General features: G+C 43.7%; 1 protein-coding gene across 1 annotated transcript in view; it reads right to left on the reverse strand.

Moving 5' to 3' along the window:
- The window catches only part of LOC126419422 (uncharacterized), a 308,724-nt gene that overhangs the window by 102,431 nt on the left and 182,109 nt on the right, over nucleotides 1–24,184 (reverse strand). The window contains exons 7-8 of the mRNA XM_050086609.1: nucleotides 13,641–13,719; nucleotides 6,939–7,126 (exon numbers count right to left, since the gene is read on the reverse strand). Of these exons, the coding sequence (XP_049942566.1) occupies nucleotides 6,939–7,126; nucleotides 13,641–13,719 (267 nt within the window). The remainder of the gene's footprint in view (nucleotides 1–6,938; nucleotides 7,127–13,640; nucleotides 13,720–24,184) is intronic.

The following is a 24,184-nucleotide window of genomic DNA, read 5'->3' on the forward strand; positions in this document are numbered from 1 at the left end:
GAATCATACTTTAAGAGTTAAGAAATGTGTGTATATGCGTCAATGTATCACAATGCTGGTGAAAATTTTTTGGACGCTGATATATTTATAGGATTTTGTTTCTACACATTTGTAACGCAAATTCTCGACCTGTGAAATTTTTTATATGAGACTGTCACTATAGCGAAAATTGCTGTCGTAAATATTTCCGTAAGAAAGTTAAGTGACCACCTGCACGTAATGTGTCGTGGGCGCGCAGCTGTGTCAGACGCCGGGAGAACAAGTCATTAGTGAGTGCCTCATCAGAAGCACAGGTAGAAAAAAAGAAAGGGGAGGCCATTGTCCTCGCTATTGACATTTCCTTGTTGAAAGCATACTGTGGAGCTCGTAATTTATGATATTTACTAAATTGCCTAATGAAATGACGAGAAATATTTTTATGTCTATACACTTGATTATGACTACTGTCTCTCTAGTTGAGAGATTTTTCTAACTAACTTATGAAATGCCTAATGACTACTGAATGATGTTCTTATGCTTTACTTTGTACATAGTTGCTTATTTCATTTGATATCTAGTTTCTAGCTGCACTGCAGCATTGGTTAAAATAAAATTTTATAGATGTACTAATATAAATATTTTCTGTCTACAGATCGAGTAAATAATAATTTTTTCAAAAAAATGAGGGAGCACAAAATGACATTTACCTTCACAAGAACTGCATTCATAATTTTCTTTTCAAGTTATTGGTAACTTTTTGGTAGAATAACTTCTTGTGGTGCACCACTTTAATTACATAGACATTAAGATGTGAATATACATTTCCCTTATCTGCATTGTTGTTTTTACTGTAATATTTTTTCTGCTTGAGCTATGTCATGTTTAGGTATAAGTTACTGCTGTTTGCCAGGCATAGTGTTACTGAATTGGACTTTGTGTTACTCTGCTAAGCCAGTTTTACTACTCATTTATTTTTCTTGTTGCTGCACATTGGCTCATATTAGTTGTAATGTTGCATTGCTTGGTAATTTAGATTTACTGTAGCTTGCTTTGCAATTTTCCATTTTTTTGGTCATTGCTGTTTGTGTTACTTATTTTGTGCTGCTGCATTGCCTCGTCCCTTAGTTTAGCATCTGAGCTCAGTAGATTTAAGTTAGTTTAAGAGGGGGTAGCCTCTAAGAGAATGAGTTGCGATGAATTGGAAGAAATGCATTGAGAAGTTATACGAAAAAAAGTACAGAAAACAGGTTTAGGTAGGATTTTCTTGGAAATAAATGTTGAGGTAAGAAATGTGTGAACATATAAATACAGAAAGCATGCTTAGATAGAATTTTTTTGGTGGAAACAAAGGATGAAATAAGAGGAAAGATATATGAAGTTTTGGGTTGAACTGCAGTACCAAATGTTACACTGAAAACGAACCCTGTCCTTTCCTATTGGTGTTATCTCATTACGTGTTTGTGTACCCTTGTGTATTTGTTTTCTTCCTGTCTCTGTGTAGTTTCATAGAATTTTTTTTCTTTCAATATTAAGCTACATTCACTATGATGAGGAATACTATTATCCTCAAATATAATTGGCATTAATAACATGTTATTTACCTTGTAAATATGCTTAGACATTATTTATTCTGTTTTGTTTTAATGCTCATGTGTAAAGTTGATGTTCCAAAAGTTATTCTGATCTTTTATGTATCTACTTATCTCATAATTCCTGTAACATTGATGTATATGTCTATTTCTATTCTGTTGTAAAGCCTGTACTACAAATATTATCTGTATTGTTATGTTCTTTAATGATGTATTTTGTACCTTTGTTATTGTATTCTTATGTTATGAAATTGTAATTGTCACCAGTTCATGATATTATTAACTTGTAAGTTACATTTCACTGCACACGTTTCTGTTGGTCATAGTATATGGACAATATGTGAGAAGTTGGGACTGTTAGTGTTTGCACATGTGTTACTAATTCAGCAAGGGACTGGATAACAGCATTGCTGGTTCTAAGGACAATTCCAAAAACTTTGTGAGTGCACAAGTGGTGGTTTATGGACTTGCTATATTCTCCGCAAGACTCTTCGATGGTGAATGTGCACCTGCATAATCGCAACAGATGGCTGCTGGCCATCTCTACAAGGACTACAGTGGGTCTGCACCTCTGGTGGCCCACCAATACCATTATCTCTACAAGGACTACAGTGGGTCTGCACCTCTGGTGGCCCACCAATACCATTATCTCTACAAGTACTACAGTGGGTCTGCATCTATGATGACCCACCATGCCATTATTTCTACAAGGACTACAGTGGGTCTGCATCTTTGATGACCCACCATGCCATTATTTCTACAAGGACTGCAGTGGGTCTGCACCTCTGGTGGCCCACCAATACCACAATCTCTACCAGGACTCCAGTGGGTTTGCTCTGTGATGACCTACCTACCAATATTCTTCAAAACTTCGAATGACTCTGCTGTGGGTTTGCTCCATTGTGGCCCATTACCTGTCAGCATGTCAAGAGTCAGCACTGTCTTTCCGTTGGAAGGACAACACTACTTCTTCAAGATTGCATGGAAATCCACTACTTCTGTGTGCAATTTCTTTTGCTAATGAGATTTTTTTTTTAAAAAACCTGTAATTACTATTATGATGAATGATCAGGACTATCTTTATGGACTGTGAGAAAATTTTAGCTTTTGACCAACATTGTATCAATAAGTGTGTGCATTTGATTCTTTGTTATTGTAATTATGAAAAATTTTATCAAATCATTATTGGCCACTGTCCAAAACAATTTGTAAAATTTTTTGTGGGGAGCATGGGGGCTATGTAAGTAGGCTGTTTATGTTTTCTTATTGGCAACGTTACGTAGCGCTCAATATGAAAATCACTGGCTGAGCTGTGTGCAGTCTGTGGCTAGTTTGCATTGTTGTCTGCCATTGTAGTGTTGGGCAGCGGCAGCTGGATGTGAACAGCGCATAGCGTTGCGCAGTTGGAGGTGAGCCGCCAGCAGTGGTGGATGTGGGGAGAGAGATGGCGGAGTTTTGAAATTTGTCATGAACTGCTATATTTATATATGATGATATCAAGGTAAATACATTGTTTGTTCTCTATTAAAATCTTTCATTTGCTAACTATCCCTATCAGTAGTTAGTGCCTTCAGTAGTTTGAATCTTTTATTTAGCTGGCAGTAGTGGCGCTCGCTGTATTGCAGTAGCTTGAGTAGCGAAGATTTTTGTGAGGTAAGTGATTTGTGAAAGGTATAGTTTAATGTTAGTCAGGGCCCATTCTTTTGTAGGGATTACTGAAAGTCAGATTGCGTTGCGCTAACAAAATATTGTGTGTCAGTTTAAGCACAGTCCTGTATAAATTGTTCTAAGGGGACGTTTCAGCTGTTGCCATTTTTCGGGGTGCACTCAGCCTCGTGATGCCAATTGAGGAGCTATTCGACAGAACAGTAGCGGCTCAGGTCACAGAAAACCATCATAACGACCGAGAGAGCAGTGTGCTGACCACACGCCCCTCCTATCCGCATCCTCAACTGAGGATGACACGGCTGTCGGATGGTCACGATGGACCATTAGTGGCCTGAAGACGGAGTGAAGATGTATAATTATAAATTTTCAATACATCTTTGACGAAATAGCGAGAGGCTGACGACCGTAGACAACATGCAAGTAGCACATTTGGAAATGAGGGAAAGTAAGGGACCAACAAATAATATTATGGTTGAGCCAATAGCTGCACTTGCACAGTAACACCCGGGCACGTCAGTTCACAAAAATCTCGGACATCTGTAGAAACGTCAACTAGACACTCCTGAAGACCATAGCAGATCAGGAGAACGCGATCTGGTGGGGTTAGCGGTGTAATATGGGACGACTACTGACGGAAGTCGGCGATTTCAGTTTAAGGCGTGGGCCCACAGTCACAGCGATTTTATTCTATTTCACTGTATAAACGCAAAAAATATACTGGTAGGCCTTTTAGCGTTTTAACCTCATGAGCTAAGTTTGACATTCTGGTGATGAGACTATTTCTCTCCTCTCGAAAGCGTTGTTGAGTCGTGGGTAGTATTTTGCATTCATGTCTTAGTAAGGTGATAGTACCGTAAATATTCTGTTACAATGTGTCATCTTTGAAAATGGAATAATTAAATTCTTTGTGAAGTCTAGGGCTACTTCGCCTGTGGAATTCATACGTATTATAAGTGCAAGCAACTGAACTGATTTTAACCGAGTTTGATACACATATCGTTTCTGTCTGGAAAGAATCGCTGTGGGGGGGGTCTACATCTACATCACATCTACGTGATTACTCTGCTATTCACAATAAAGTGCCTGGCCGAGGGTTCAATGAACCACCTTCATGCTGTCTCTCTACCGTTCCACTCTCGAACGGCACGCTGGAAAAACGATCACTTAAATTTTTCCGTGCGAGCCCTGATTTCTCTTATTTTATCGTGATGATCATTTCTCCCTATGTAGGTGGGTGCCAACAGAATGTTTTCGCAATCGGAGGAGAAAACTGGTGATTGAAATTTCATGAGATCATCCCGTCGCATCGAAAAACGCCTTTGTTTTAATGATTGCCACTCCAATTCACGTATCATGTCTGTGACACAGTCTCCTTTATTTCGCGATAATACAAAACGAGCTGCCACCTACCTAACAAGGGGGCGGGGATAGGGACGACAAAGCAGTGTAGCCGGCTTTATTCATCCAGTAATTAAGAATGAGAGTTCTTAGTTACTTGCAACAAACTTTGATCATGATTTCAAACGTTTGCGAAACTCTTTCTCACTGACACCCAGCACAAAATAATCAATGGAAGGAGAAAAGGTGTATCGGTTACTACATTTTCGTTGGTCATGCAGTAAAACCGTTGCAAGAAGCGTGACTTTCTAATTTATTACTTCTTTACTGCTAACTGTATTCGCGACACATTTTGCAGACGGTGTTCGCATATAGAATGTACCACCAAAATTATATCATCGTACGACATAGTTCAGGACATACGACGTCATAAACATTGAGATGCTTGAAAATGAAAATGTAGGGCGAAATTTGCTAGAGATACAAGTGAAATATGTGTACAAATACGTGTGGAATGTGGTAAATAACTGTGAAATACACTACTGGACATTAAAATTGCTACACCACGAAGACGACGTACTACAGACGCGAAATTTAACCTACAGGAAGAAGGTGCTGTCATATGCAAATGATTAGCTTTTCAGAGCATTCACACAAGGTTGGCGCCGGTGGCGACACCTACAACGTGCTGACATGAGGAAAGTTTCCAACCGATTTCTCTTACACAAACAGCAGTTGACCGGCGCTGCCTGGTCAAACGTTGTTGTGACGCCTCGTGTAAGGAGGAGAAATGCGTACCATCACGTTTCCGACTCTGATAGAGGTCGGATTGTAGCCTATCGCGATTGCGGTTTATCGTATCGCGACATTGCTGCTCGCGTTGGTCGAGATCCAATGACTGTTAGCAGAAAATGGAATTGGTGGGTTCAGGAGCGAAATACGGAACGCCGTGCTGGATCCCAACGGCCTCGTATCACTAGCAGTCGAGATGACAGGCATCTTATCCGCATGGCGGTAACGGACCGTGCAGCCACGTCTCGATCTCTGAGTCAACAGATGGGGACGTTTGCAAGACAACAACCATCTGCACGAACAGTTCGACGACGTTTGCAGCAGCATGGACTATCAGTTCGGAGACCATGGTTGAGGTTACCCTTGACGCTGCATCACAGACAGGAGCGCCTGCGATGGTGTACTCAACGATGAACCTGGGTGCACGAATGGCAAAACTTCATTATTTCGGATGAATCCAGGTTCTGTTTACAGCATCACGATGATCACTTCCGTGCTTGGCGACATCGCGGTGAACGCACATTAGAAGCGTGTATTCGTCATCGCCGTACTGGCGTATCACTCGGCATGATGGTATGGTGTGCCATTGGTTACACGTCTCGGTCACCTCTTGTTCGCATTGACTGTTCTTTGATCAGTAGACGTTACATTTCAGATGTGTTACGACCCGTGAGTGTACCCTTCATTCGATCGCTGCGAAACGCTACATTTCAGCAGGATAATGCACGACCGCATGTTGCAGGTCCTGTACGGGCCTTTCTGAATACAGAAAATGTTCGACTGCTGCCTTGGCCAGCACATTCTCCAGATCTCTCACCAATTGAAAACGTCTGGTCAATGGTGGCCGAGCAACTGACTCGTCACAATACGTCAGTCACTATTCTTGATGAACTGTGGTATCGTCTTGAAGCTGCATGGGCAGCTGTACCTGTACAGGCCATCCAAGCTCTGTTTGACTCAATGCCCAGGCGTATCAAGGCTGTTATTACGGCCAGAGGTGGTTGTTCTGGGTACTAATTTCTCAGGATCTATTCACCCAAATTGCGTGAAAATGTAATCACATGTCAGTTCTAGTATAATATATTTGTCCAATGAATAAAAAAATTGTTCAAATGGCTCTGAGCACTATGGGACTTAACTACTGTGGTCATCAGTCCCCTAGAACTTAGAACTACTTAAACCTAACTAACCTAAGGACATTACACACATCCATGCCCGAGGCAGGATTCGAACCTGCGACCGTAGCAGTCGCGCTGTCCAGTGAATACCCGTTTATCATCTGCATTTCTTCTTGGTGTAGTAATTTTAATGGCCAGTAGTGTATATTGCCGTACAGGTGATACACTTTACATGGAAGTCGCTCGGCCGGTGTCCACGGATAAATACGATATGCAGTGCCTGTATTATTCTGACCTACGCTACAAAGCTCCTTTGATCACCCACGCATTTTCAAATGTACTCAGTTAATACCTATAAGTATATAAATAGATAATGTTTGGGAAAGAGTGAATCTGTTGAGTAGCAGATGTTTCATTGTGCATCATCCGTAAGAGTGTAGACGCAGGAGCTGACCTTTGAACCAGCAGGTGCCCTTATTGATGTTGGGCTTGAAGGGCGAGTCTTCGGGCACGGCGGGTGAGAACTCGGCGCCAACGGCGGCCGCGCAGATGGCAGCAGTGCAGCCCCAGGCGTAGGCCGAGTACCACAGGAAGCGGCGGCGGTCGCGCTCCAGCGCCGGGCAGCGCGTCGTGCGCATCCCGCTGCGGCCGGAGGGAGCACTGGCGTCACTTTTCAACAACACTGGACACATTGCAGTGTTACAACAAGAAAATACGTAAGTCAGCTTTTAGTACTGATAGACCAATTAGGCTGGTGGTTGTCATTTTCTTCATGGAGGAATCCAAAAGACAGGTGTTAGACTTGGCACCTTGTAAACCTACGGGTCGGTGCATGTACATCGACGACACCTCAGACATGGTGAGAAACAGCTGTGTATTCCTGTGACATCCTAACAGTCTCCATTTCAACATAAAAAAGCTGGAGGTAGAGGCAGAAGAGGACCAATAGCTAGTCTTTCTAGATGTGCTGGGTACGAGAAATGGTAAACACATGGGCCGCAGAGTGTTTAGAAAACCGACACACACCGACCGATATCTGCTCAAACTTTCAGATCATCACTTAAGCCAGCAAAGAGGAAAGATTAATACGTTCGTAACACGTACGAGACGAATTTCTAACATAATTAATGTAACAGTATTCGCTCTAAAACTCACAAAATCAATGTCTCTGTGTACTAGTGTAAAAGGCGTTCCAGTTACTTAAGTGAGTATATGATCTTTTTCCAAACATGGACATCTTTATAATGTTACGATATACCATAGCATCTTTGACACTCAAATGTTTGTAAGCACTTTGTATGTATCAAAACATGTGGGTGCATGTTAGAAATCTTTTCTGTGACAAATCTGAAATGTTCAGTGAGAAAAATTTACGTGTGCAACGATAAGAATGCAGTGGGAATGTATTCACATCTGTTGGACGAAAACTATGAACACAAACACTCCAAGCCGACATTTCACGTAAGTCACATCCAGTGAACATCTGTAGCGCAATCACATGTGTGGCGTGCTTATAATTATGTATTATTTGTATTTTAGGACAATTGAACTGTTTCCCGCGCCCGGGTTCCCGGGTTCGATTCCCGGTGGGGTCAGGGATTTTCTCTGCCTCGTGATGACTGGGTGTTGTGTAATGTCCTTAGGGTAGTTAGGCTTAAGTAGTTCTACGTTCTAGGGGACTGATGACCATAGATGTTAAGTCCCATGGTGCTCAGAGCCATTTGAACCATTTCTTTTTTAACTGTAAAAATCGCACCACATGTTCTAGTGAAAGCATCAAAACCGTCTGAAGATGAATCGTAATGATTCGAGACCGGTAACGGTACCTTTTGAATAAAGGAACTGAAAATAAATTTGTTGCTGGTTGCTGGCTCAACACCATCAAACCATGACAATGCCTATTAAACAGAGAGAGAGAGAGCTACATAGCATCCAATTACAAGGTTAGTGGTCAAGTTTCGGAGTCCGTCACATCGTTCAAATGTCTGAGAACGATATGAAATAAAATCAGTCTATTGAAGGAGCATGACGACCTTGCCGTTGGTGGGGAGGCTTGCATGCCTCAGCGATACAAATGGCCGTACCGTAGGTGCAACCACAACGGAGGGGTATCTGTTGAGAGGCCAGACAAACATGTGGTTCCTGAAGAGGGGCGCCGGCCGAAGTGGCCGTGCGGTTCTAGGCGCTGCAGTCTGGAACCGCGAGACCGCTACGGTCCCAGGTTCGAATCCTGCCTCGGGCATGGATGTGTGTGATGTTCTTAGGTTAGTTAGGTTTAACTAGTTCTAAGTTCTAGGGGACTAATGACTTCAGAAGTTGAGTCCCATAGTGCTGAGAGGAATTTGAATTTTTTTGAAGAGAGGCAGCAGCCTTTTCAGTAGTTGCAGGGGCAACAGTCTGGATGATTGACTGATCTGGCCTTGTAACATTAACCAAAACGGCCTTGCTGTGCTGGTACTGCGAACGGCTGAAAGCAAGGGGAAACTACAGCCGTAATTATTCCCGAGGACATGCAGCTTTACTGTATGATTAAATGATGATGGCGTCCTCTTGGGTAAAATATTCCGGAGGTAAAATAGTCCCTCATTCGGATCTCCGGGCGGGGACTACTCAAGAGTACGTCGTTATCAGGAGAAAGAAAACTGGCGTTCTACGGATCGGAGCGTGGAATGTCAGATGCCTTAATCGGGCAGGTAGGTTAGAAAATTTAAAAAGGGAAATGGATAGGTTAAAGTTAGATATAGTGGGAATTAGTGAAGTTCGGTGGTAGGAGGAACAAGACTTTTGGTCAGGTGAAATCAGGGTTATAAATACAAAATCAAATAGGGGTAATGCAGGAGTAGGTTTAATAATGAATAAAAAAATAGGAGTGCGAGTTAGCTACTACAAACAGCATAGTGAATGCATTATTGTGGCAAAGATGGACACAAAGCCCATGCCCACTACAGTAGTACAAGTTTATATGCCAACTAGCTCTGCAGATGATGAAGAAATTGATGAAATGTATGACGAGATAAAAGAAATTATTCAGGTAGTGAAGAGAGACGAAAATTTAATAGTCATGGGTGACTGGAATTCGTCAGTAGGAAAGGGGAGAGAAGGAAACATAGTAGGTGAATATGGATTGGGGGGAAGGAATGAAAGAGGAAGCCGCCTTGTAGAATTTTGCACAGAGCATAACTTAATCATAGCTAACACTTGGTTCAAGAATCATAAAAGAAGGTTGTATACCTGGAAGAATCCTGGAGATACTAAAAGGTATCAGATAGATTATATAATGGTAAGACAGAGATTTAGGAACCAGGTTTTAAATTGTAAGACATTTCCTGGGGCAGATGTGGATTCTGACCACAATCTATTGCTTATGAACTGCAGATTGAAACTGAAGAAACTGCAAAAAGGTGGGAATTTAAGGAGATGGGACCTGGACAAACTGAATGAACCAGAGGTTGTACAGAGTTTCAGGGAGAGCATAAGGGAACAATTGACAGGAATGGGGGAAAGAAATACAGTAGAAGAAGAATGGGTAGCTTTGAGGGATGAAGGAGTGAAGGCAGCAGACGATCAAGTAGGTAAAAAGACGAGGGCTAATAGAAATCCTTGGGTAACAGAAGAAATATTGAATTTAAATGATGAAAGGAGAAAATATAAAAATGCAGTAAATGAAGCAGGCAAAAAGGGAATACAAACGTCTCAAAAATGATATCGACAGGAAGACCTTTGGAGAGAAGAGAACCACTTCTATGAATATCTGGAGCTCAGATGGCAACCCAGTTCTAAGCAAAGAAAGGAAGGCAGAAAGGTGGAAGGAGTAAAAATGGCTCTGAGCACTATGGGACTCAACTGATGAGGTCATTAGTCCCCTAGAACCTAGAACTAGTTAAACCTAACTAACCTAAGGACATCACAAACATCCATGCCCGAGGCAGGATTCGAACCTGCGACCGTAGCGGCCTTGCGGTTCCAGACTGCAGCGCCTTTAACCGCACGGCCACTTCGGCCGGCTGGAAGGAGTATATAGAGGGTTTATACAAGGGCGATGTACTTGAGGACAATATTATGGAAATGGAAGAGGATGTAGATGAAGACGAAATGGGAGATAAGATACTGCATGAAGAGTTTGACAGAGCACTGAAAGACCTGAGTCGAAACAAGGCCCCGGGAGTAGACAACATTCCACTAGAACTACTGATGGCCTCGGGAGAGCCAGTCATGACAAAACTCTACCATCTGGTGAGCACGATGTACGAGACAGGCGAAATACCCTCAGACTTCAAGAAGAATATAATAATTACAATCCCAAAGAAAGCAGGTGTTGACAGATGTGAAAATTACCGAACTATCAGTTTAATAAGTCACAGCTGCAAAATACTAACGCGAATTCTTTACAGATGAATGGAAAAACTGGTAGTAGCCGACCTCGGGGAAGATCAGTTTGGATTCCGTAGAAATGTTGGAACACGTGAGGCAATACTGACCTTACGACTTATCTTAGAAGAAAGATTAAGAAAAGGCAAACCTACGTTTCTAGCATTTGTAGACTTAGAGAAAGCTTTTGACAATGTTAACTGGAATACTCTCTTTCAAATTCTGAAGGTGGCAGATGTAAAATACAGGGAGCGAAAGTCTATTTACAATTTGTACAGAAACCAGATGGCAGTTATAAGAGTCGAGGGACATGAAAGGGAAGCAGTGGTTGGGAAAGGAGTAAGACAGGGTTGTAACCTCTCCCCGATGTTATTCCATCTGTATATTGAGCAAGCAGTAAAGGAAACAAAAGAAAAATTCGGAGTAGGTATTAAAATTCATGGAGAAGAAGTAAAAACTTTGAGGTTCGCCGATGACATTGTAATTCTGTCAGAGACAGCAAAGGACTTGGAAGAGCAGTTGAACGGAATGGACAATGTCTTGAAAGGAGGATATAAGATGAACATCAACAAAAGCAAAACGAGGATAATGGAATGTAGTCAAATTAAGTCGGGTGATGCTGAGGGAATTACATTAGGAAATGAGACAGTTAAAGTAGTAAAGGTGTTTTGCTATTTAGGGAGTAAGATAACCGATGATGGTCGAAGTAGAGAGGATATAAAATGTAGACTGGCAATGGCAAGGAAAGCGTTTCTGAAGAAGAGAAATTTGTTAACATCGAGTATAGATTTAAGTGTCAGGAAGTCGTTTCTGAAAGTATTTGTATGGAGTGTAGCCATGTATGGAAGTGAAACATGGACGATAACTAGTTTGGACAAGAAGAGAATAGAAGCTTTCGAAATGTGGTGCTACAGAAGAATGCTGAAGGTAAGGTGGGTAGATCACGTAACTAATGAGGAGGTATTGAATAGGATTGGGGAGAAGAGAAGTTTGTGGCACAACTTGACTAGAAGAAGGGATCGGTTGGTAGGACATGTTTTGAGGCATCAAGGGATCACAAATTTAGCATTGAAGAGCACCGTGGAGGGTAAAAATCGTAGAGGGAGACCAAGAGATGAATACACTAAGCAGTTTCAGAAGGATGTAGGTTGCAGTAGGTACTGGGAGATGAAGAAGCTTGCACAGGATAGAGTAGCATGGAGAGCTGCATCAAACCAGTCGCAGGACTGAGGACCACAACAACAACAACATCAAGTATGCGTACCAGCAAACATATATCGAACTCAGAAACGTGCAGATAGGATCTTAACAGGGCAGCGTAACCGACACTGGAGTGTACCAGAAATATTCACGGTGTTGAATAGGAAGTTCTGGAAAAACGCGACATTGGCTCTCGAAATCCGGCCGGATAAATTTACAGGCCCGCTATTATAGGAAGACGGCGCAACATAAGCTGTGTCACTGTCTCGTGAAGGGTTGATGAGAATACGATGAGGGATTAGGGGGCATTTGTGGTGTGCAGCCAGTCACTTCTTGTGTTTGGAAAGAACTACATTTCGGTCTTGGTGGAATCGTCAGTGATTGTTGAAATCGAGTTTCAGAATGTTTTACTATCAGGTGCAATTACACACAATTTCAACAGGAAATTACCGGTTTCGTCCGTCAGCGACGACGTTCAGGTAATGAGAAGAAAGCAGGAGCTCAAGCAAACCACGTTGTCAGATACTATTCACATGTCGAACCATTCAACAATTACATACTTACAGAAACACATTATACCTCCACATTTTTGTCTAGGACGTACTGTCCGAGACATAGATTAACAATATTTCCAGTCCGCTCATTCAGATAGAGGTGTTCAGCAGGTTTTGCTTGGTTGTAAGGCAAACGACGGAATTGGAAATTTTCTCCCATAGATTCCCACTGGGGAACCCCTGGACCCGATACCAGTTCTCATGTAGTCTGTCTAGATGGGCAGTTTAGAACTCTGCAATGAATCCGTCTCTTGAACAGCCTGCCTTGTGCATCAGAGCAAGTAATGAGGAGCTGAAAAGCACGATATGTTACAGAGCCAAGCAGCTACTTATTTTCATATTTTTGGCTAGGAGCGTGTTGTCACTGGTACACATTGAATGTGGATTCGAACTCATAGTTCCCACCAAGGAAAATGACTCAAATTGATATCCACTCCCATACCTAACCAAAGATTTTGAACTAGGTAGCCTTTATTCCACTCTCATCTATTTGCGGTCTGGCTGAGAAGAATCAAGCTGTACGGTGCCTCAGGATACCAAGCAACCTTTCTTGCTTATTAGGGCAAAAGAGAAAATTTAAAAACAAGTTCTTTGTCAGTATCGAGAAATAAAATTCGTATTGTAACTGTTAAAACATTATCTAAGTACAGAAAAATCAGTGATCATCCCGATAATCGTAGATGCTGTACACAATTAGGTGATAAAATTGGCCCCTGGTACCTAGAAGACCTGCTCCACACACATCCTCTGTTCCCAGGCGGTAGAACAGAGAGAGAGAGAGAGAGAAATAGAACCAAGGGTACCAAGCTTTATGTGTACAATCGCCCACTAGAAGACATTTCATACCACTATAATTATTTTCATAGGTGGAAGGTAGTTAGACACATATGGTAAGTTTCATTTCACTCGTTAAGCTTAATTAAAAGTAATACCATTACTGTTTCCTTCACAGCAAGATTATAGTGTAGTAAACGAAACTCAACCAACTTTTCTAAAAGTTCTGAGTGTTGGAGACTGGAGGTAAAGTTACTTACGTGAAGGTCCAGGAAATGTCGATACACATGACGTTCAGCCAGAAGAAGGCTGCCAGGAACGTGAACTGTATGACGAACGCTGCAACAGAGGAGCACAACAAGTTAAGATTTCGTCTTGGTGGCAGGCTAAACCTAAGTAAATCGTTAGTGACAAGAATGACAAAGATCAGATGGAAACTGCTACAGAATATTTTCTGGATGAATTTTTAGAAGTGCAAGAGATTCATACAGTCTTCTGTGTGCAAACTGCCCTCAACCAGCTACCAGTTGCCCATAAAAACAAATGCTTTCCGCAGGGTCTAATTCTTTTGGTCCTGACATACCGAGTACTACGAACTTGAACTTTAAGCTTTGATCTGTACGCTCACAAACACACACACACACACACACACACACACACACACACACACACACACACACAGAGAGAGAGAGAGAGTGAGAGAGAGAGAAAAATACATTTCAAGAAACCGGCTAGACACATGTATACAATCTGTTAGCACTTGTTCATCTATACGCAACGTTACCTGCACTTGTAATGTTCCGTAAGTTTAGGTGGTGCATCACATTGAATGATTGTCTGAATTGTTGTAAAGCCATGATTAATTGGTTTTACTTCAATAAATGAATAAACAAATATATTATAACTTATACGTATTTTAGGTGCTGCCCGCTGTCGTTGACAATCTTGGATGACATTAATACAGGGTGTTACAAAAAGGTACGGCCAAACTTTCAGGAAACATTCCTCACACACAAAGAAAGAAAATATGTTATGTGGACATGTGTCCGGAAACGCTTACTTTCCATGTTAGAGCTCATTTTTTACTTCTCTTCAAATCACATTAAACGTACCAGCGTGACTTCAAACACTTTGTTACAGGAAATGTTCAAAATGTCCTCCGTTAGCGAGGATACATGCATCCACCCTCCGTCGCATGGAATCCCTGATGCGCTGATGCAGCCCTGGAGAATGGCGTATTGTATCACAGCCGTCCACAATACGAGCACGAAGAGTCTCTACATTTGGTACCGGGGTTGCGTAGACAAGAGCTTTCAAATGCCCCCATAAATTAAAGTCAACAGGGTTGACGTCAGGAGAGCGTGGAGGCCATGGCATTGGTCCGCCTCTACCAATCCATCGGTCACCGAATCTGTTGTTGAGAAGCGTACGAACACTTCGACTGAAATGTGCAGGAGCTCCATCGTGCTGAACCACATGTTGTGTCATACTTGTAAAGGCACGTGTTCTAGCAGCACAGGTAGAGTATCCCGTATGAAATCATGATAACGTGCTCCATTGAGCGTAGGTGGAAGAACATGGGGCCCAATGTAGGCATCACCAATAATGCCTGCCCAAACGTTCACAGAAAATCTGTGTTGATGACGTGATTGCACAATTGCGTGCGGATTCTCGTCAGCCCACACATGTTGATTGTGAAAATTTAAAATTTGATCACGCTGGAATGAAGCCTCATCCGTAAAGAGAACATTTGCACTGAAATGAGGATTGACACATTGTTGGATGAACCATTCGCAGAAGTGTACCCGTGGAGGCCAATCAGCTGCTAATAGTGCCTGCACACGCTGTACACGGTACAGAAACAACTGGTTCTCCCGTAGCACTCTCCATACAGTGACGTGGTCAACGTTACCTTGTACAACAGCAACTTCTCTGACGCTGACATTAGGGTTATCGTTAACTGCACGAAGGATTACCTCGTCCATTGCGGGTGTCCTCGTCGTTCTAGGTCTTCCCCAGTCGCGAGTCATAGGCTGGAATGTTCCGTGCTCCCTAAGACGCCCATCAATTGCTTCGAACGTCTTCCTGTCGGGACACCTTCGTTCTGGAAATCTGTCTCGAAACAAACGTAACGCGCCACGGCTATTGCCCCGTGCCGGCCTGTGTGGCGACCGCTACGGTCGCAGGTTCGAATCCTGCCTCGGGCATGGATGTGTGTGATGTCCTTAGGTTAGTTAGGTTTAATTAGTTCTAAGTTCTAGGCGACTGATGACCTCAGTTAAGTCGCATAGTGCTCAGAGCCATTTGAACCATTTGAACTATTGCCCCGTGCTAATCCATACATCAAATGGGCATCTGCCAACTCCGCATTTGTAAACATTGCACTGACTGCAAAACCACGTTCGTGATGAACACTAACCTGTTGATGCTACGTACTGATGTGCATGATGCTGGTACTGTAGAGCAATGAGTCGCATGTCAACACAAGCACCGAAGTCGACATTACCTTCCTTCAATTGGGCCAACTGGCGGTGAATCGAGGCAGTACAGTACATACTGACCAAACTAAAATGAGCTCTAACATGGAAGTTAAGCGTTTCCGGACACATATCCACATAACATCTTTTCTTTATTTGTGTGTGAGGAATGTTTCCTGAAAGTTTGGCAGTTCCTTTTTGTAACACCCTGTATATTTATTATGTGGTCTGGAAATGTGCTTGTCTTGTGATGGTTTTGAGCATATGATCGCTTGTGAAACATGTTTATAGTATAGTTATCACACCTGCAGGACATAAATGAAGCGGTGTTCAATTCGCCCCTAAGACCAAGTAAATTAGCAATGGTAATTCTGGGACGTACATGTGGTCAACCAGTCTTACAAACTACTCCGTATTCGGGGCACCGCAGCTGTAGTAGTACATTATTTAGCGAGAATTTAGCAGTGTTAGCAGACATGTATATTGTTGCTCTCGTGTGCAAGAAGCAATCCAGGAAGCAAACAGTAGGGGAACTTACAGTTGTAGCGACTGGTTGGCCCTGCTCAAAATGCAGATGAATGTTTTCCCCCTCCTGAAGACGTTTCCAAAGGGGCGAAATGACGCTGTCGTCAATAGTAAATTGTCAGCCATTTTAATTGCGGTCAGCTTCTAGTCCGCCAACAATCCCTTCTCGTGCAGTTTCGTCATTCCGGCGGAAGGAATAATTTGCACCAAAAGCACGCACAACCACATTAAGAGACCTTGTATTGGCTTATAATGTACGCCTCTTCTTACCAAATTTTTCCACCGTAGTTTAGCCAGCGTCATGTTCCCATGACGTAGTGTATTCTCCTGGATCTCAAAGATCCTTTAACGTGTGGACTATCGGATCGAAAGCATCCGGACACTACTGTGTAATGCGGAATGGACTACTAGATGTCACGAGGGGCAGAAGCCGCCAGTGTAAAACAGAAGCAGTATCACCAAAATGGGTCCGTCAGGAGTGCTTACTTCAAACTTGGACTAGTCACTGGATGTTACCGGAGTAACACATCAACAGGAACATTTAAACCTCTCTACATCTGCCCAGGTCAACTGTTGGTGATGAGACATCCAAAAGTTGATGGCACATTAGGACATGCCGTATATCGGAAACCAACACACACAAATCTATATCTCCGTGCCAGTAGCTGCCATCACTCATCACAGACCCTAGGTGTCCTTAAGTCCTTAGTGGATAGGGCGCACTGTGTATCCAATAAAGACAATTTGAAGAAGAGCTCACATACCTCAAGAGCATTTTTTAAGTCGAATGGATTTTCTCCGCAACAAACTCGTAGAGCTTTCAATGCAAAACCTAGAATGCAGGTATGTGATGGGAAAGAAGATGGTAATTCCTTCATATCTAGTGCGTTTTTGCCCTATGTGGATGCTCTTCCACGAAGATAGGCCGTATTCTAAAGAAACACTGTGTTAGGTGATATTTCGGCCCCTCATGAAGATTGTAACTTTACTCGGCTCTGTGAAGGACGATTTGTAGCTTCGCAAAGCGGGTGTGTATCAGATTCCTTGCCGAAATTGTGAGAAGTCATACACAGGTCAAACAACACGCACTGTTCATGAGAGATGTGTGGAGCATCGAAGATACACACGCTTATATAGCCAGACAAGTCAGCTGTGGCCGAACATTGCATTGATACAGGGCATTCCATGAATTACAGTGATGTGAAGATTTTAACTTACACCTCTACCTTTTGTGAATCTGTCTTCAGGGAAGCTATAGAGATTAGATGAGGTAATAATTTAATAAACAGAGATAATGGTTTTAATTTGGGCAAAGCATGGAATCCGGCTCTTGGGGTAATTAAACTGCAGAGAAGTCGTCATCGTGTCACCGCCGCCGATCATACATAGATAAGCGAATCGAATGTCTGTAGGCCTTCGCCACAGGCGGCGCATGTGTAAGTGTATGTCTCTGCCGCCGACCAGCATCTGCGACCCGCATGCTCAGTACTGCTACGGTGGAGCATATAAGGACGCGCTTGGCATCTTGTCGTCAGTTATGTGACTCGCACTGAGGATGGCTGGACGATACGCGGCTGAAATATCAGTGGAGAAAATTTTATTTGCGCGGTTGCATGCCCGAAATTTAATGGACTATTCATTACGCGACGACAAGTTGAAAATGCACTCACTGAAAGCGTCCTCAATAGAGTTCAAGCAGTCGTAAAGGCGCAGGGTGGACACAACCCATACTAATGTCCACTAATAGGTGTCCGGATGCTTTTGATCAAACAGCTTATAGTCGACGACGTTTGAGTATCACAGCCGGTTATGATTCACGTTCCAGAGCGTTATTTAAACTGGTCTGTCATGCATCTTCAGGCAAGTCGACGAACACTGTCGTGTGCTTCTCACGTTGCCCAATTTATTGATGCACTGTATGCTGTTCTGGGCATGTGCCAAGATCGCAGCAGCGGGACAGTCAACACTACTCGCCCTACGACAGTAGGAAATGAAGGATTCCATGTTTTTTCCAAGTAATAGGACCTATCGCATGGCATCACTTTTTCCGCCATGTGTACATTTAATCGTTATTCTCGTGTATTTTTCCTTTATTTATCGAAATCAGAGAAATTTGAAATGGAAAGGTAATATCTGTAGTACCACAGGAAAGTGTGATTGGACAGTTACTGTTTACAATATATATAAACGAGCTAGTAGAAAGCGTCGGATGCTCTTTAAGGCTATTCGCAGATGATGCAGTTGTATGTACCAAACTAGCAACCCCAGAAGATAGTAGGAATTTGCAGAACGACGTGCACAGAATTAATAAATGGTGCACACTCTGGCAGCTGACCCTGAAAACAAATAAATGTAACGTATTGCGGATACCTAGGAAAAGAAATCAACTTCTGTACAGTTACACTATTGATGACAAACAGTTGGAGACAGAGTCTGCAGTACAATACACTACTGGCCATTAAAATTGCTACACCACGAAGATGACGTGCTACAGACGCGAAATTAACCGACAGGAAGAAGATGCTATGATTTGCAAATGATAAGCTTTCCAGAGCATTCACAGAAAGTTGGCGCCGGTGGCGACACCTACAACGTGCTGACATGAGGAAAGTTTCCAACCGATTTCTCATACACAAACAGCAGTTGACCGGCGTTGCCTGATGAAACGTTGTTGTGATGTCACTCGTAAGGAGGAGAAATGCGTACCATCACGTTTCCGACTTTGATAAAGGTCGGATTGTAGCATATCGCGATTGCGGTTTATCGTATCGCGACATTGCTGCTCGCGTTGGTCGAGATCCAATGACTGATAGCAGAATATGGAATCGGTGGGTTCAGGAGGGTAATACGGAACGCCGTGCTGGATCCCAACGGCCGCGTATCACTAGCAGTCGAGATGACAGGCATCTTATCCGCTTGGCTGAAACGGATCGCGCAGCCACGTCTCGATCCCTGAGTCAACAGATGGGGACGTTTGCAAGACAACCATCTGCACGAACAGATCGACGACGTTTGCAGCAACATGGACTATCAGCTCGGAAACGATGGCTGTGGTTACCCTTGACACTGCATCACGGACAGGAGCGCCTGCGATGGTGTACTCAACGACGAACCTGGGTGCACGAATGGCAAAACGTCATTTTTTCGGATGAATCGAGTTTCTGTTTACAGCATCATGATGGTCGCATCCGTGTTTGGCGACATCGCGGTGAACGGACGTTGGAAGCGTGTATTCGTCACCGCCATAATGGCGTATCACCCGGCGTGATGGTATGGGGTGCCATTGGTTACACGTCTCGGTCACCTCTTGTTCGCATTGACGGCACTTTGAACAATGGACGTTACATTTCACATGTGTTACGACCCGTGGCTCTACCCTCCATTCGATCCCCGCGAAACCCTACATATCAACAGGATAATGCACGACCGCATGTTGCAGGTCCTGTATGGGCCTTTCTGAATACAGATACTGGCCAGCACATTCCCCAGATCTCTCACCAATTGAAAACGTCTGGTCAATGGTGGCCGAGCAACTGGCTCGTCACAATACACCAGTCACTACTCTTGCTGAACTGTGGTATCGTGTTGAAGCTACACGGGCAGCTGTACCTGTACACGCCATCCAAGCTCTGTTTGACTCAATGCCCAGGCGTATCAAGGCTGTTATTACGGCCAGAGGTGGTAGTTCTAGGTACTGATTTCTCAGGATCTGTGCACCCAAATTGCGTATAAATGTAATCACATGTCAGTTCTAGTATAATATGTTTGTCCAATGAATACCCGTTTATCATCTGCATTTCTTCTTGGTGTAGCAATTTTAATGGCCAGTAGTGTATCTAGGCGTAACTATCCAGAACGATCTTAAGTGGAATGACTACACTAAACAGATAGTGGGAAAAGCAGGTACTAGAGTCAGATTCATATGAAGAATATTAAGGAAGTGTAACTCAACCACGAAAGAAGTGGCTTATGAGGAGTTTATTGACCAGATTCTTGAGTATTGTTCATCTGTCTGGGATTTCTTTCAGGCAGGACTCATAGAGGAGATAGAGAAGATCGAACGAAGATCGTCATGGGATTGTTTAGCTGGCGAGAGAGCGTTACGGAGATGCTAAGCAAACTGCACTGGCAGACGTTACAAGAGAGGCGTTGTGCATCGCGGAGAGATTTACTATTGAAATTTCGGGACAGCACCTTTCAGGAGGAGTTGGACAACATATTACTTCCCCCGACATACATCTCGCGCACTAACCATGAGGAGAAAATTCGAGAAATTAGAGCCAATGCGGAGGCTTACCGACGATCATTCTTCCCACGCACTAATCGCGAGTGGAACGGGGTTGGAGGGAGCAGATAGTGCTACCGAAAGTACCCTCCGCCACACACTATTAGGTGGCTTGCGGAGTATGATGTAGATATAGATGTACATGTAACATTTGGCATTGGCTTTTCCGATCCAGCGTCCGAAATTAATTTTGTACTTTAGCATTGTTAGAAGTTCTTCTTTCCTTGACCACGGAAACATCCGGTCACTATTGTGGGAATGATTTTCTGACCTTGATCAAAAATTACCTGCTATTTTATATTACCGATTTAGGATAATTTCATTAGGATATCTAAACATCCACAGGCATAATTACTCTGATTTCTAAATTAATCATCAGACATGAACGGAGGAAATGTAGCCCCGTGTTTTTCAAACGAAACGGTGCCGTTATTGAACCAGGAATGATATTGTCTTCAATCCGAAGACTGGTTCTATGCAGCTGTGCACGCTACTCTTCCCGTGCAAGCCCCAGCATCTCTATAGCCATCTGCACCTGCTTACTGTTGTGAAACCTTCATCTCCTCCTGTAATTCCCCTCCCCCTCTCCCATACACAGCTCCCTCCATTAGGAAACGGTATCACAAATTTCTTTCCTCCCCAATTCTGTCCAGCAGCTAATCATTAGTAGAACGAGATATCCATTTAATCTTCAGCATTCTTCTGTAGCACCACATTTTAAAAGCTTCCACTCCGTTCTTGTTGAACTGCTTGTCGTCCACTTCCACACGAGGATACACTCCAGCAAATATCTTCAGGAAGGACCTCCTGACACGTACAGTTACGAGAGCCATCCAGAAAATAAAGAACATTTCTCCGTAGCAAGATGTTCTTTAATAATACTACAGAAACTCAATATACACGTTTTGGCATATACTTTGACTACTTTTCCGCGTAGTCGTCCTTTTACATTGAGGCATACGTTGTACCTTGTCACGAGTTTGTGTATACCGTGTGGCTGCCTTGCTATCAAATTAGGTCGCGACAGCATCCTCCAGGTCATTTGCGAAGCGTATACCAGCAAGCTGCTCATTCAGTTTTGGGAACAGGAAACAGCTCAACGGTGCCAGGTCCGGACTGCAAGGAGGATGCACGAAGATGTACCACCGGAATTTCTCATGCGGCAAGGCGTGTGTCTGCTGGGCAGTTTGCGAACGTGTATTGTTGCGCAACAATAATTCCACGCGAGAGCTTGCCTCTTTGGCAGTTCTGGATCGCCCGACTAAAACGTTCAAGGATAGCACTGTATGTGTCGCTATTGATCGTTGTGTTGCATGGCATGAAATCGACGAGTGAGACGTCTTCACAATCGCAGAATACCAAAAACCATCACTTTCTGGTTTTATCTAGTTTATTTGAACTTACGTGGCTTTCTGGCGACCGAGGATGACGCCACTCCATAGACCGTCGCTTCATTGTGGGGGTGTTATGATAAGCCCATGCTTCATCTCCTGTAACCATCTGGTAAATAAACGTATTGCCTTCCTTTCGTAACGCTTCGAGAACGCTAAAGCAGCACCCATTGTCGCAGCTTTCCCGTCATCCCCGAGTATGCACGGTACTCACCGTGCACAGATTCTGTGGTACCCTGAGTACTGAGTGAAAGATCCATGCACCATTAAACGATATACTTCCTGGCTTTGTTCATGCACGTCGCTAATCGTGGATGTCGATTATCTCGGATGATACGGTCCATCTTTTGTTTCAGAGCATCTGTGATGACGGAGGGTTGTCCTGATCTCTCTTCGTCATGAACGTCCGTTCTCCCATTCTTAAATATTATGCATCACTTTCGAAGATCGGCTGCAATCATTAACAAGTCTGCGGCGAACGTCACAGGGTCTAACGAATTGTAGAAAACAAATAATGCCTTGGCACCACACAGTCAGCATTTGTCCCAATCGCCACAAACATGATCACGGCTCTCTCTTCAGTTAGAATGTGACATGTCCGGCTTAACAAACGCATCCGACAACTGTCCGCATCGCACTGAACACAAGATACCAATGAGCGGCTGCCTCAAGACAGGTGCGCGGACTGTACGTGCAAACGTTCTTTACTTTTTGGCTGGCCTTCATACATACATCAAAAAGAGGTTTGCATTACCTCGGTTCTGAGAGTTCCGGAACCTGTACAGAAAATTTGAATAGAGATCAACATAAACGTCATTTCCGCCTTTTTTATTACTCATGAAAACCACACATTGGAAGTTGTACCAACATGCAGCGAGACCTTCAGAGGCGATGGTCCAGATTGCTGTACACACTGGTACCTCTAATACCCAGTAGCACATCCTCTTGCATTGATGTATGCCTCTACTCGTCGTGGCATGTTATCCACAAGTTAATCAAGGCACTGTTGCTCCAGACTGTCCCACTTCTCAACGGCGATTCGGTGTCGATTCTTCTAGTTGGTGCGTAACGTCTTCCTTAAACAGCCCTTTTCTATCTATCCCAGGCATGTTCGATAGGGTTCATGTGTGGAGAACATGCTGGCCACTCTAGTCGAACGATGTCGTTATCCTGAAGGAAGTCATTCACAAGAGGCACACCATGGGGACGCGAAAAGTCGTCCATGAAGACGAATGCCTCGCCAATATGCTGCCGATATGGCTGCACTGTTGGTTGGAGGATGGAAATCACGTATCGTACAGCCGTTACCGCGCTTTCCATAACCACCAGCGGCGTACAGCTGGGAAATTCCACCTCGCTGCACTCGTTGGACAGTGTGTCTAAGGCATTCAGACTGACCGGGTTGCCACCAAACACGTCTCAGACGATTGTCTGGTTGAAGGCATATGCGACACTCATCGGTGAAGAAAACGTGATGCCAATCCTGAGCGGTCCATTCGGCAAGTTGTTGGGCCCATCTGTACCACTCTGCATGGTGTCGTGGTTGCAAAAATGGACCTCGCCATGGACGTTGTGCATCATGCAGCCTATTGCGCACAGTTTGAGTCGTAACACGACGCCCTATGGCTGCACAAAAAGCATTATTCAACATGGTGGCGTTGCTGTCAGCGTTCCTCCAAGCCATAATCCATAGGTAGCGGTCATCCACTGCAGTAATAGCCCTTATGTGGCCTGAGCGAGGCATGTCATAGACAGTTCCTGTCTCTCTGTGTCTCTTCCACGTCCGAACAACATCGCTTTGGTTCACTCCGAGACGCCTGGACACTTTTTTTGATGAGTGCCCTTCCTGGCACAAAGTAACAATGTGGATGCCATCGAACCGCGGTATGGACCGTCTAGGCGTGGTTGAACCCGAGCCTTGTACCTCCTTCCTGGTGGAATGACTGGAACTGATCAGCTGTCGGACGTCCTCCGTCTCATAGGAGCTGCTCATGCATGGTTGTTTACATCTTTGGGCGGGTTTAGTGACATCTCTGAACAGCCAAAGCGACTGTGTCTGTGATACAGTATCCACGGTCAACGTCTTGTTCATGAGTTTTGGGAACTGGGGTGATGCAATTTTTGAT

This window comes from Schistocerca serialis, chromosome 9 (genome assembly GCF_023864345.2).
Source record: "Schistocerca serialis cubense isolate TAMUIC-IGC-003099 chromosome 9, iqSchSeri2.2, whole genome shotgun sequence".
Lineage (NCBI taxonomy): Eukaryota > Metazoa > Arthropoda > Insecta > Orthoptera > Acrididae > Schistocerca > Schistocerca serialis.